This window comes from Rhinopithecus roxellana, chromosome 16, assembly GCF_007565055.1.
Source record: "Rhinopithecus roxellana isolate Shanxi Qingling chromosome 16, ASM756505v1, whole genome shotgun sequence".
Classification (NCBI taxonomy): Eukaryota; Metazoa; Chordata; class Mammalia; order Primates; family Cercopithecidae; genus Rhinopithecus; species Rhinopithecus roxellana.
The window spans coordinates 110,175,943-110,190,679 of NC_044564.1; the positions used below are offsets into that span (position 1 = coordinate 110,175,943).

General features: G+C 39.4%; 1 protein-coding gene across 4 annotated transcripts in view; it reads right to left on the reverse strand.

Annotated features, from left to right (window-relative positions):
• Positions 1-14,737, reverse strand: part of ELP1 (elongator complex protein 1) — a 67,412-nt gene that overhangs the window by 51,311 nt on the left and 1,364 nt on the right. The window contains exons 2-9 of one of the 4 annotated variants that reach the window (XM_010365597.2): positions 13,601-13,725; positions 12,759-12,963; positions 11,455-11,607; positions 9,045-9,126; positions 8,209-8,289; positions 4,525-4,610; positions 637-733; positions 198-288 (exon numbers count right to left, since the gene is read on the reverse strand). In XM_010365597.2, coding sequence (XP_010363899.1) covers positions 198-288; positions 637-733; positions 4,525-4,610; positions 8,209-8,289; positions 9,045-9,126; positions 11,455-11,607; positions 12,759-12,908 — 740 coding nt within the window. In that variant the 5' untranslated portion in view covers positions 12,909-12,963; positions 13,601-13,725. Of the gene's footprint in view, positions 1-197; positions 289-636; positions 734-4,524; positions 4,611-8,208; positions 8,290-9,044; positions 9,127-11,454; positions 11,608-12,758; positions 12,964-13,082; positions 13,726-14,737 lie in introns of all 4 variants that reach the window. The other 3 variants (XM_030919412.1, XM_030919411.1, XM_010365596.2) reach the window with 3 other exon arrangements.

The following is a 14,737-nucleotide window of genomic DNA, read 5'->3' on the forward strand; positions in this document are numbered from 1 at the left end:
TCAAGTTGAATTCAGACTTCAGAGAACAAAAAAAAAAAAAAAGAAGAAGAAACAAAGATAGATACAGGCTTACAACCAAATGAAGAAATGTAAAAATCCTTTTGTGTTACACAAACATCTGTATCATCTGTATCAATGGGTACCACCACCTCTACCCTGGTTCCAAGAATTTCTCTAAGGTTTCTTCTCCCACTCACTTCCAAGCCAGGGCTGGTCCCAGTCCTGCCACAGGCTCACTGGTTGACTGCAAAGCAAACTCTCGGTTCCACACTCTGACCTTCCGAGCCCCTGTATGGGAGTGGAGTCAAACACACACACACACTTAGAACATTATGATGAAAGTTGTCAAATCAGAACTATTCAAACACCTTCCTTACAAATAAAAAATGCCATGGTTTTACACAGCCAATTAGATTAATCTCGTTAAAAATTTCTGTCCACCAGGTAGGAGGATGGACCAGATGACCTCAAAGGACTCTTCTAATTCTTAACTCTAAACTCATTTCACATTTAAATCAGTACATCCTTGCCTCGTATGTATAATTAATACCTTACTCAAAGCAAAAGAAAGAAAATTTTCCTTAATTTTAATAAGATTTTTTTTTATTGTTGTTTAACTGCAATATATTTCCATACCTGTTTCTGGGCAAACAACACTCACAGCAAAAAACTGTCCATCCCCACGCCAGGTAACTTGAGGTCTACGATCATCCCAGGGCAAAGCAGACTCATGCTAAAGAGGGGAAGAAACACCAACATTACTGGCGGACCTTAAGTATCCCAGAATCAAACAAGCCTCACACCACTAGATACAGATCTTTTGTACGAGGTTTAAGCTACCTTGAAAGCCTGCCTCTAGAATCAGAAACCATCCAAGGGTTGGTTCTTCTAACCCAGAAATCATCAAAAAAGAGAAAAAAAATGTAAAACAAACAAAATCCTCCTTTGGGCATTAAAAAAAAAAAAGAAAGTGGCCTCTGAGAACAGCAAAAGAGGAAAAGAGCTACAGATCTAGATCCTGAATATAATGAGCTAAGGAACCCATCAGGTAACTACAAGGAAACAAGTGTTCTGTTTGTCCAACAGGGTAGAGTTTTGTTTAAATATTGTGTAAGCTTCACAACAGGGCACAGATGAGTTAAGATGTGAAGAAGGTGAATAGGGAAGAGCCACAGAGGTGGTAAAGGCAGCAGCAAACAATGACAAAAACATGGAAATGTTTTCATTCTGCAGCATGACGGGAAGAAACGTCTCCTCCAGGACCACGTGTATCTCAATCCTGAAGCCAACTCTACTTGGTGGGAGACAGATGACCACCTGGGCATTCGTCATCATATTCTAGTAACAGCCTAATAATTCTGCTAGTACTGTACTACAGTCTGCACCGTAGGGAATACATAGGTAGCCTAACAAAATTTATTCTCAATGAAACTGTCCTATGGTATAGAAACCAAACCTCCTTTAGTGAAGGGTTAAGGCCTGAAATAGGCGTTATATAAAATGGAACTGGAAATAACTGAGGACAGAAAACGTAGATGGCAGGCAGGGTATTATTGAGTCATCTATTCTAGAAGAGTAGCTCATAGAAATTTCTACATATAATTATGCTTCCATTTGCTCAGGCCCAACCCTTGATATCCTCCTCAATTCCTCTCTCTCACCTACTAGTTTTTTTTTTGAGAGAGAGTCTTGCTTTGTCGCCCAGGCTGGTGTGCAGTGGCACAATCTTGGCTCAATGCAACCTCCATCTCCCAGGTACAAGCGATTCTACTGCCTTAGCCTCCCAAGTAGCTGAGATTACAGGCATCTGCCACCATGCCTGGTTAACTGTTGTATTTTTAGTAAAGATGGGATTTCGCCATGTTGGACATGCTGGTCTCGAACTCCTGATCTCAGGTGACCTGCCCACCTTGGCCTCCCTAAGTGCTGGGATTACAGGTGTGAGCCACTGTGCCCAGCTAAACGCAACCTCTTGAATCAGTGTTACTGGGCACTAGGAGAGCCCAGACAGGGAACAGACTGAGGACTAGAACAACACAACTTAAAAAATCAAAGTAAATTACGCTCACATGAAAGTACTCATGTCTGACTACTCCACGGATTTTTGTTTTCTTTTCTGAAGGGTAGCTGTGAACTTTCAAACCAAGACGAGGCCCTAGAAAGCCTTTAGAAAAAGTTCAGGAAAAAAAGCTAGAGTAGTTTACTGGATAGTACATTAGATAATAGGATGCTCGGGGGTTTTTTTCCGCCATTACCTAGATCATCCTATATCACTAATAAATCCTAATTTTGGCAATACTAGGTAAGTCTTACTCTAGCAGGTACCAGTAGTAAAAATGCCATCTCCTCCAGAGTTTAACAAAGTATGGAAAACTGCCTTATTCTCAATACTACCATAGATTCCCTTAAAGTACTATTTTTAAACACCTTTACTGGGATATAATTTACATTTCATTAAGGTTCACCCATTTGAATTACACAATTCAACGGGTTTTTTCGTTTGTTTAAACTCAGTGATAAGAATCAATGTTTTTAAAGTATATTTACAAAGTTGAATAGCCATCACCGTAATCTAAATTTTGAGCATTTTCATCATCCCAAAAAGAAACCCCATATCCATTAGCAGTCACTCCTTCCCTACCCTACCCCGCAGCCCTACACAACCACTACTCTACTTTCTGTCTCTGTGGATTTGCCCCTTCTGGGAACTTCATACAAATGGGATCATACTATATGTGATCTTTTATGACTGGCTTCTTTCACTTAGCATAATCTATGGGGTTTATCCATGTCATAACACGTATGAGTAAAGTACTACTTTTAAATCAGAAATATATGGTCTTAGAAAGCTGCCGGACGCAGTGGTTCACGCCTGTAATCTCAGCACTTTGGGAGGCTGAGGCGGGCAGATCACGAGGTCAGGAGATTGAGACCACCCTGGCTACCACAGTGAAACCCCGTCTCTACTAAAAATACAAAAAATTAGCCAAGCGTGGTGGCAGGCACCTGTGGTCCCAGCTACTCGGGAGGCTGAGGCAGGAGAATGGCGTGAACGTGAGAGGTGGAGGTTGCAGTAAGCTGAGATCACACCACTGTACTCCAGCCCGGGTGACAGAGCAAGACTCCATCTCAAAAAAAAAAAAAAAAAGAAAAGAAAAAGAAAAAAAAAAAGAAAGTTGTAACATAATTTACTTGTTGCTTGCAGCAAGAAAGAATATTCAGATCGCACCAACTATTTACTTGGTCAAGTTTCTGTTTAGTCATGGATACCTTTTAAGTCCTTCTGCCAAAAAAAGAAAATCACTTAAAAATCAGGGGGACAAGAAAACCACTCGTCCAAAGCTGGGCATTTATAGTGGATCACCCCAAAGAAACAAGGCTGTGTCTGAAAACACTTACTCCATGTTTCTGCCCTCTAATAATCCTTTACTGTTCTAGTAAGTCAACGGCCTTCAGAATGTTAAATTAGACCCCCTATGCATATTTTACTCACTACATAGTTGTTTTGAAATGAAACTATGCTTTAAAAAAAAAAAAAAGAGTTTCAAAAGTTATTTGTCTACTAAAATAAGAGCAGCAACTACTATTTGAGTGCCTAGGCTGTGCTGATGCTGTGGTAGCTGTTTTATATGTTATTACCCACTTATCTCAACCCTTGTAAGGAGACATTATGTTGTCCACTTTACAGAGAATACTGAGGCTCAGAAACGTTAGGAAACTTCCCTGCCAAGGTTTCATAGCTTCTAAATGTTATGAGGATAATGTAATCTGTACTTTTCTAACAGAGACATACACTGCTCCTGGGGGTACTTGGCAGTATGCCAGAGGGTAAATACGGCACATCTTCTTGGGGCATTAATTTTACTCAAGGGTAATACTTTTCAGTTCATATTGTATATATTAAAATAAAATATAAGAGTTTAAATGAATTTAATGTGACATGCACACTTCCCCAGGTGCCCCAAGAGTTTGCACTCTTCTTGTGTCCACATACCTCTGCCCTCAAGGGCTGCCTACATTAGAAGATTAAGACATACTGCCTTGAGTCATCGAGACATCATTATATGGTCTTTAGAATTTTCTAATCCAGAAGTAAGGAAAACAAAGAGTTTCATCCAATAGAATAAGAAAAATATCTAATATACACATATATGGGAGAAGTATGAGAACATGCATGTGAATGGAAGATGGCAGCTCTCTCTGGGGAGGAAGGAGAGGGACATCGGGATGGGATACACAAGGGATTTCCTTTGTCTGTGATGTTTTATTTTTTAAACTGGGTGATGAATATTGGTTATAATTATTTGCTACCATGATAATAAATCACAAAGCAACTTGGCAATAACAAGGAAAAAAAGGATCTTTCTAGGGGGACTCATTTCCTGAAGGCTCTAGGCAGTTTTACTAAAGCAGAAGAGAACTGTTCATTACTGGCATCTAAGTGGACACAACAGAATTCCTGGTAGGTGGCAAACTTACATTTGTTCCAGTCAAGGCTCTTTATCCATCAAACCACAAACTTACCATTTGCATCTGAAAAGCTGCTTGTCTGCCTTCTGATCCATGGAACTGTGTCTCCTTCCTGCCCCATCCAACAGTGATAAACTTGCCTAGGGAACAATTGGCAAGACAACCAATAAGCTGCATGAAATGAAACAAAAAGTTTCACTGCTATTCTTCACGAAGTTAGTCACTGGCAATTACTCGGGTCCTCTAAGACCTCTCAATAAATTGACCAGCAGTCAGTATTTGAGAAACCTATGTTTCAGGCTGGGCGTGGTGGCTCATGCCTATAGTCCCAACATTTTGGGAGGCTGAGGCAGATGGATCACTTGAGTCCAGGAGTTCAAGAACAGCCTGGGCAACATAGGGAGACCCCCATCTCTACAAAAAGTATACAAAATTAGCTGGACATGATGGCACACACCTGTGCTCCCAGCTACTCAGGAGACTGAAGTAGGAAGATCACTTGAACCCAGGATTTCAAAGCTGCAGTGAGCCATGATTGCACTATTGCACTCTCTAGCCCAGGTAACACAGCGAGACCCCCATGTCAAAACAAACAAATAAACAAAACCCATTTCATATTATACGCAGCGGTGATTTTGAAGAATTTAAAATGCACTTCCTCACTCTGGAAAGCATTTTACTGCCCTTATGTATTCCAAGTTTCTTTGATGACACAAGTCAGGGATCTCACCCTCACCTTATAAGTAAGAATGAAACATGAAGAGTTTACAAAATATGTCCGGAACATAAAACTCCAAGACGAGAACTGGGAATAAAATTCTGATTGCAGGCTCCTCACTGGTGACAGAGGGACTGCAGGTCACAAAATAGCTTCTCACATAGACTTAAGAGATTGAGACCCTCCCTAACGGTGGAGCCTAAAGTTTGAACACAGGTCTTCTGCCTTCCAGGCTGACTGGTGTTCTTTCTAGATCATAACGCTTCTCTTACATAAACTATAAAGGCAGAGTTGCTGAAACAACGCAACCCTTCTGTTCCCAGAGGTAGGATCCATCTGAAGAGGCACAACAAAGATGGTCCTGAAAGCATCACCCAATCCAGGATCCAATACTTTTCTCCTGCCATTGATTCTGATTCTGATGAAGCAGGGCTGTTTGCAATTCCTATAAATTATGGTCCATATGACCATTTCCTTTCTGCTCACATCCAAGCATTACAGTACCTCAAAGCATAACTTGCTGCTGCATACAAATGGTAGTGACTATCCTGGTGCAAACCCCCAGGCTTCTATCTGCAAGTTTCCACAGAAAGATTAAGGACCAAGGAGTGAAGAAAGAGAACTTTTCCAGTGGAAGACAAGAAATGATGGGGTTATAGCAGGGATTTACAAAACTACAGCCTACATCTGCTTTTACAAACAAACGTTTACTGGACCATAGCCGTGCTTATGTATCATGTATAACTTTCACACCTCAATATTAGAATTGAGTAGTTGCAACACAGATCATATAGCCTGCAAAGCTGAACATATTTATGACCTAGCCCCTTTTCAGAACAAGTTTACTGACCCCAGAATAGAGGAAAAATATTCAACACTCCATAGAATGATTCTTTTTTTTATTTTTGTACTGAGAAACACATTTCTGAGACCTAAGACTTGGACTACATTTCCTTTGATTTACTGCATTAGGATTTTTGTGGAAAAGTCGGTGGGAAACACCAGGCCCAGAGTACTTTCCTATCCCAAAGTGTACTACTGTGTGCTCTTTACTCTCTCTCTGACTGTCCTCAAAGCTGGATGCCCCAGAGTTCCACCCTGGATTCCAGACTCTTCCTGTACAGCATCTGCTCTCTGAGCAAGTCCATCTGTTCCCAAAATTGTCAGAATTTCCTACATACCCACCACTCTCAGTCCATAGCTCTGGCCTTTTCTGAGCTTCAGCCTTGTATTTGCCTACTCCACATGGCAATCCCATATGGTCCTTCAACAAATCCAAAACAGACCTCACCACCCACCCCTTACAGACCAGCACTTCCCCATCTTCCCTCTCAGTTACTGGCATCTTTATTCCCATCACCTGAGGTTCTGGCTGGAGTCCTGCTCAACTTTTTCTTATTCACCTTACATATGCAAAGCCTATTTATTTCACTTTCGAAACTGGTATTTCTCAAACTGGCCTAGGGCAGAAGGGGAACCATGCACGTATATTCTAAAAAAGTTTTTTAGCTAATTCTAAAAAATGTACTCCCATCCTCATTGAGATTCAAGTTTCTCCTGAATCATTCCTGCTTCTAGCCACACACAAACCTTCCTTATCTGTCATCTGGATTCCTGCAGCAACCTCTTACCTGATCTTCCTGCCTCTAGTCTCTTTCCTCTCCACACACAAAAACAACAAAAATATGCCATCACAAGCCATCTTTCTACTAGATAAATCTCTTTAAACCTCTTATCATCAAAACTTATAACGGCTGATCAACTATAACTCAATGTCCAAATCCCCTACTACAAACTCAATCAAATCTGTCCCATTCATTTCATTCTACACTCACATCCTGCCACTTCAGCAATGCTGAATTACTCACAGTTCCCTGAGTAACCTATAATATTTCTATGAAATAACCCTCCCTTGAAATGGACACATTCACTTGCTTGGACTGTTCCCCACCCTTATCCCTCACCTACCCAACACCAATTCAGCTGACCACTCCCCATCCTTATCCCTCACTCACCTACCCAACACGAATTCAGCTGAGACTCAGCTCAAGTCAGCCTCCTCGGGGAAATCATCCCTCTCCAGTTACTGGTTTCCTTTCCTTATGCTACCCTAATAACTGTACATCATGTCATTACTGTGCTGATACCAACACGCCCAGCTGATTTTTAAATTTTTTATAGACGCTAGGTCTCCCTATGTTGCCCAGGCTAGTATCAAACTCCTGGGCTCAAGCAATCCTCCTGCCTCATCCTTCAAATGTGCTGCGATTATAGGCATGAGCCACTGTGCCCAGTCCTCCAAAATTACTTCTGAACAAATACATTATTTATAAACAAACGGGTAGAAGTTGTCTAAATGATTTTTCAGAGTTGATGGAACAAGAAGGCAGGAAGTTAGACCTTAACAGAATTTGGAATATCTTCTTCCCCATCCCTCTTCAATCAGGCCAGTTATTTGATGATTTCAAGATGGCCAAAGCTTATACTTAATAAACATCTCTCTTCTCCTGCACTGCCCTTCAATACTCCCATAGTCTTAATGCCCAGATGACCTTGGCTAGATTTTGGCAAGAAAATAATCTGATTGTTCCCATGGAAATGCAGATTGGATCTAATCAGCAGGAACAAAAACCAACCTTCTATCCCATCTTTCTTCTTTTCTTCTCCCTAAAACTGTATCCCAGAAATACTACCTTTATTCTAGCTTGTACAGTCCCTTTCACTGAAGGCCCAGCCTAAGACTTTTCCAGGGTTTGGATAATAACTATCTAAGTGACCTTAAACATTGACTTATATTTTCCAGGTTATTGACAAAGCCAATCCTCAGACCTGGGGAGGCACCAGTAGGCCTTTTAAGATTTGGGATGGGCTGAAGGAACTGAGCTAATGGACATTTAGTAACTGGGGGTTTAACCTTCACAGTTCTTTGGCCTAATGACATGGCTATTAGTATACAAGGAAATGGTCAAAAATGGGAAGAAACGTAGGTCACAAAATGTTGCAAACAAACCTATACTCACTTTCACCAAAATCATCCTGGTGGATCTGCTGCTCCATGATTGGCTCAAAATCTTTTGTCATCATAATCAGGGTCTGTTGACCTTAGAGAAACACAAACAAAAATGATTTTGTTTCCACATAACAAATTTGCCATTCCGTAAGTACCTATGGCACTGTAAGCTAAGGAGTTGGAGTTAGTCTGAACAAAGCAGAGAGAATTCATCCAAAATGCTTTGACTTAAAAAAAACAATCAACAATGACAAAAAAAAAAAAAAAAAAAAAAGCTTTGCCTAGATAAGTCACCTGGTGCTTATGCACCACTATTAATGTGTGTACAGTTGAACATAAAAGTCCACAAAGCCCTCCTCCACTAACTTCAACACTCCTTGTCCCCAAGATACCTCTAAATATATATGTCATCAATGGAGCTTGTTTACTAAACTCATCTGGAATAATGAGACTTAAAGGGGAAAAACAGCAACAGAACCCAAGAAGGGCTTTTAGAATGTATTCATACAGCAACCCTTAGAATAAGTTAAAATATATATAGCGCTGACATTTTTAACTCTAACTGGGGACTTAGCAGCCTCCCCAAGTTTTATGACTTTATTTACTCCCAAAAACTGAAAAAGTTACATGAAACAACTTTTTATGATGATAAGCTAAGAGGTAAAACTTCAGTCACCAAAAAAATAAAAAAATAAAAATAAATAAATTCACTCTACAGTATACTATTGGTATTAGACTGGTTCAAAGAAATTTTTTGAAATTCAAGCAGCCCAAAACTGATGAAGCCTGTAACATACCTGGAGTAATGTTTTAGAAAAGTGAGTGAGCCACCAGTAACAAGCTTACCTGTGGCAAGAAGCACCAGCTCTTGGTCAGGACTCCAACTCATGACAGAGATACCACTGGCTACACTCCCAACACACTCCAGCTGAGACAGAGAAAATTGAAAAGAGAGACTCAAAACACTAGCGTCTTAGTAAAAATTGCCTGCAACTTTAATCAAAACAATTAAAAAAACAAAAAGAAAGAACATCAGTATATGAAAGAGATATCTGCACTCTCATGTTTGTTGCAGCTCTGTTCACAACAGCTAAGATTTGGAAGCAACTTGTGTCCATCAACAGATGACTGGATAAAGACATTGTGGTACTATACACAATGGAGTACTACTCAGCCATAACAAAAGAATAAGATCCTGTCATCTGCAACAACATGGATGGAACTGAAGATGATTACATTAAGCGAAATAAACCAGGCACAAAAAGACAAACATCGTATGTTCTCACTTATTTGTGGGATCTAAAAATCAAAACAATTGAACTCATGGACACAGAGAATAGAAGGATGGTTACCAGAGGCTGGGAAGGGTAGTGAGGCGGCTGAGGGAAGTTGGAATAGTTAATAGGTACAAAAAAAATAGACAGAATAAATAAGACCTGTTATTTGATAGCACAATAAGGTAACTATAGTCAATAGTAATTGCACATTTTAAAATAACTAAAAGACTGTAATTGGATTGTTTGTAACACAAAGGATAAACGCTTGATGGGATGGATATCCCATTCTCCATGATGTGGTTATTTTGCACTGCATGTCTGTATCAGAGCATCTCATATAGCCCATAAATATATGTACTTACTATGTACCCATAAAAATTAAAAATTTAAATTAAAAAATTAAAACTAGAACTTATTCAACAAACATTTCTTCAGTAATAGATATCAAGAGAATAGACCTGTTATCGGGCACAGGGATTAGAAATAAATCTCTTTCTTCCCAGAGCTGTCTCATGAGGGAGATAAAAGATGACTCTACAGAAGATGACAGCAATGACCAAGATCTCTGGAAAGCAAAGTGCGTCTCAGCACAGGGAATGACCAGTGGCCCAGAGTGCACAAAAAGTTTTTCTGACGTGTTTCAAAGAGTGGTAATAAGGACAGGAACGAGAGACCAGGAAGAAAACACAGTGCAGAGGCACAAAGCCAGAAAAAAAGAGCAGTTAAAAATTAGCTGCAACTAAAACATAAGGTATACATACACATGGGAACAATGGGGGATGGGGCTAAAAAGGAGTGTGGGGAACAGACAGTGAAAGGGCTTATAAGGCACAATAAGGAACATGGGCTCTACCTTCCAGACAATTGAGAAGCCACTAAAGGGTAGAATCAGCACCATTAAATGAAGATAAATAGACTGGAAGAGCTCAGTAACCAGGAAACAATGCTACAAAATGTTTTGAAAGTAAAAGCATCTATCATTTAAATATGAGAAAAACCAATTAAGCTGGGCATGACAGGTTTGATATTTCCCACCATGAACTGAGAGTAAGGTTTACGATTGTACTAAATGGAATGGTTAAGAGCAAAGGTACCAGATTTAGACTGCTAGGGTCAAACTCCATTTGATTACTGTGTGACCCTGGTCTAATCACTTAAGCACTCTGTGCCTCAACTGCCTCTTCTGAAGAATAGGAAACAACAACCTACCACATAAGGTCATAGTGAAGATTAAACAAATTTGCATGAAAAGCACTTTAAAAAGTGCCAAGTACATGCTAAACAGTTAATAAATATAAGCTGTTATTATTATCCTACTATTAGTAATACTCTAACTTCTGTGACATAATCGATGTTAAGGAGATCACAACTAATGAAGTAATCAAAGAAGATTTAAAGACTCAGGCAAGTGTAATTTGAAACCCTTGCTGTTAAGAAGGTGAGGATAGAAATTTGAAACTCAACTACACACTAGAGCAGAGAAAGCAGCAACTGCTTGAAGACTAGCTCTCCTGGCAGTCATCAAATACGCAGGTAATGATAATGTATTACTTTAGTGCCTAGAGTTCAGGGACTCTAAAGTTAGCCAATCAACATTCATAACAGAAAATCTATGTCAGATAAACATTCAAAGACTTCCTAAATTGAGAAACAAAGGTTGCAACTCAGGACGAGGGTCTGATGAGAGGTGATCTACACCACACAAGAATAGCCAGTTTTAACTTAAAAAAATATATTCTCATTTGGAATGTTCTGATTATTCTCATTAAAAGATGCAGCAGACAAAACTGAGTTTTAGAAGAATCTTAAAATACAGCTAAAGCCATGTTAACAATTTTTTAAATAAAGGAATACATAATGCAGATACTAATTTGCAAAAGCTTAAATATTATGGCAACTGATTTGAAAACTTCCACAAATACCAAGTAACCTATTTGAGGACGCTTGAGACTCCCCACTCACTGGACTCTTCCACTTACCTGTTGTGTGCTGAGACTAAAGACTATGACATCTCCAGAGGCTGTGGCCACACACACAGACTCCTGATCCAGCAAGTCCTGAACACCAACAATGCGGCCACTTCCATCCTCTGGGAGAAAGCCTTCTGCCACCAAAGAAACTTCATTTTTCACCTTTCACCAAAGTAAACACATAAGCAAATTAACCCTACTTTCAAGAATAATTGATAACATTTCCAGAAATAAAATACTTTTTAATGCTTTTATTATTTTTATTTTTTAATTTTATTTATTTATTTATTTATTTAATTTATTTATTTGAGATGGAGCCTCGCTCTGTCGCCCAGGCTGGAGTGCAGTGGTGTAATCTCAGCTCACTGCAAGCTCCGCCTCCCGGGTTCGTGCCATTCTCCTGCCTCAGCCTCCTGAGTAGCTGGGACTACAGGCGCCTGCCACCACGCCCGGCTAATTTTTTGTATTTTTAGTACAGACGGGATTTCACCATGTTAGCCAGGATGGTCTCGATCTCCTGACCTCGTGATCCGCCTGCTTCGGCCTCCCAAAGTGCTGGGATTACAGGCGTGAGCCACCACGCCCGGCCTAATGCTTCTTTAATTATATAAAAGCTTTCGAGAATGTTTTTTCCAGATGGAAACCCAAACTTTCATTTAAGAAATATCACTATTCTGTCATCTTTAACAAGAAAAATAGGTAATATGACCTTCTTGCCAAACAAAGACAAAAACAAAAACAGTAAGTCTGGTCTCTTTAAAAATGCCCAATAAAACATGATGCTAATAACTACATTTTTCTAAGATTGCTACAGTATGAGGAAAAGGCACTAAAGGATGTAACTGCCTAAAATGTATTAGTAGAAGAATAAAATCAAGGGACCATATGAAAACCAACCCACAGAGGTTTTTAAAGCACATACAGTTAGGAGCCAACACTAAAGATTCTGATTTAGTTGACATGAGATGTGGGCTCAAACTTTTAGAAAGCTCCACAGGCAACTTTCGTGTTCATTCCCAATTAAGAACCACTCTTATAAACAGAATTTGCATGACAAAAAGGGTAAAAAGTAGGGAACCCACTCAAAAAGTAAAGTCAGAGTTTTACTGACTTAGGTTACAACAGTAGCAGAGTTAAAGAAGGGTTACTATTTAAGCTATGTCTAACATGGCACATATATGAAGCAAAGGATGTTCATTTGGGAGGATATAAATTCAGTAGGATGTAAAGAAAGACTATGTAGGGAAAGAAATTTGGAAGAAGACAAATCAAGGGTCATATCCATCTGCTAGCATTCTCCATCAGTAACTTACTTCTCTTGAGACAGGGTCTACTTCTATCAGTCCATGTTCTGAACCAATGAGCACTGTCCCCTGTTCAGTTCGGAGACAGAAGCACTGAGGTTTCCCTGGACCTTGAATATCCCTGAACTCCAGGGTCCGAAATAATTTCAGATTTCGCATGATGAAGTGATTCCCACGAGACAAATACAACTATCCTTTGATGAACCATTAATCCCTGAGAGAGAAAGAAATAGCTTAATAGTGATAAATGACCATATTTATTTAAGTGAAATGATTCAGGGGGTGAAGAAGTGGTAGTTAGAATCAGAATAGCCAAGAAAAGAAAAAACTTACCTCTCTGAGTACACATCCATGTGTGGATTATAGCAGCAACCTGACCCACGCTATACAGTTATGGTCTACAAATTAGGAATTCTGAAACCTATTTTATGTTCGCACTTTTTAGGAGAGGCAAGATTCTCAACTTTAGAATGCTTTCTTCAAAAAAGATGTAATATCAGTTATTCCTTTGGGAAAGTTGAAAGAACAAACGAATGGGGAAACGTTTTATTTTTGCATGTTAGGACATCTTTATGAAATCATAAGGAAAAACAAAAGGGTATCCCACTGATTAGCACTATTTGAAAATCCATGTTTATATGCTAGCAGTTGAAGAGAATCTGAAACAACTTTAATATTCACCAGGTCTATTCATTTATAAACCGGCTTTATACATTCATAAAAAAAATGAAGTCAAAGATAGAAAAGCATTTATTGTTCTAAAGGAGAAGATAAAATACTGGGACACGACAACAATTTACTTGAAAATGATGACCAACATTTCAAGGACCTTGATGACCTGACATACCTACTTCTAGTAACTTTGTTCTTCTGGCCAGGCTTTTCCCAGGACAATAGAAAACGTGAGAAAAGAGTGCTAAACAGAACGTCTACTTTGGTCTGGCAAAATCAGACTTGCTTAAATGCATAACATTACCTAAGTAGGGAAAAAAAAAAGTTACTGTGTTAGTTATTTATATTCAGATCCCTTTAAGGCTTATGATTGTAAGTCCCTAAGTTATGTTAGGGGTAGCAATTACAAGGACCATACTGGCCTCACTGTCACTTTAATCCAAGGAGAATTCTCTCATCTTGGCACCCCACATATGTATGACACAGAAAGAATAAAGATGAATCAATCCTAATAGTACAGAGAAGATAATGTCATGTATAATAGGAATTATATAATATATAATGTGGGATAAGACGAAGGTAAGTTTATATATGATGGAAGTGAGGAAATCAGGGCAGACAATGATTTTAGGAAGTTTTGGTGACAATTATATTCAAGAACTTCTAGAAATTACTTGAAACCTCTAACATATCATGCAGGTTTTTTTTTTTTTTTTTTTTTTTTTTTTTTTTTTTTTGAGACAGAGTTTCGCTCTTATTGTCCAGGCTGGAGTGCAATGACCGCGATCTCAGCTCACCGCAACCTCTGCCTCCCGGGTTCAAGCGATTCTCCTGCCTCAGCTTCCCAAGTAGCTGGGATTTCAGGCACCCGGCACCATGCCCGGCTAATTTTTGTAATTTTAGTAGAGACAGGGTTTCACCATGTTGGCCAGGTTGTTCTTGAACTCTTGACCTCAAGTGATCCACTCGCCTCTGCCTCCCAAAGTGCTGGGATTACAGGCGTGAGCCACCGTGCCTGGCCGCGTTTTTAATCTTTAAACATCACAAAAACGCCTCAAAACTAGTTTCTCTGAAATTTGACACCCATCAGCCTTATTTCCTTATCTTCTTAAAGGAAGACTTCTGTCCACTTCTTTCCAGGGTAGGAAAGGAATATCCTCCATATTGCCACAGGACCTAGGCCTATTGATACTCTTTCTCTGACATCTGCAACCTCCAAACTTCCTGCCTCCACTGATTCAAACTTTTCTCAGTCCTTAAATGTGCTAAAGATTCCTCCACACCAAAGGTCAATAGTGAATTCTCTCTTAAATTTT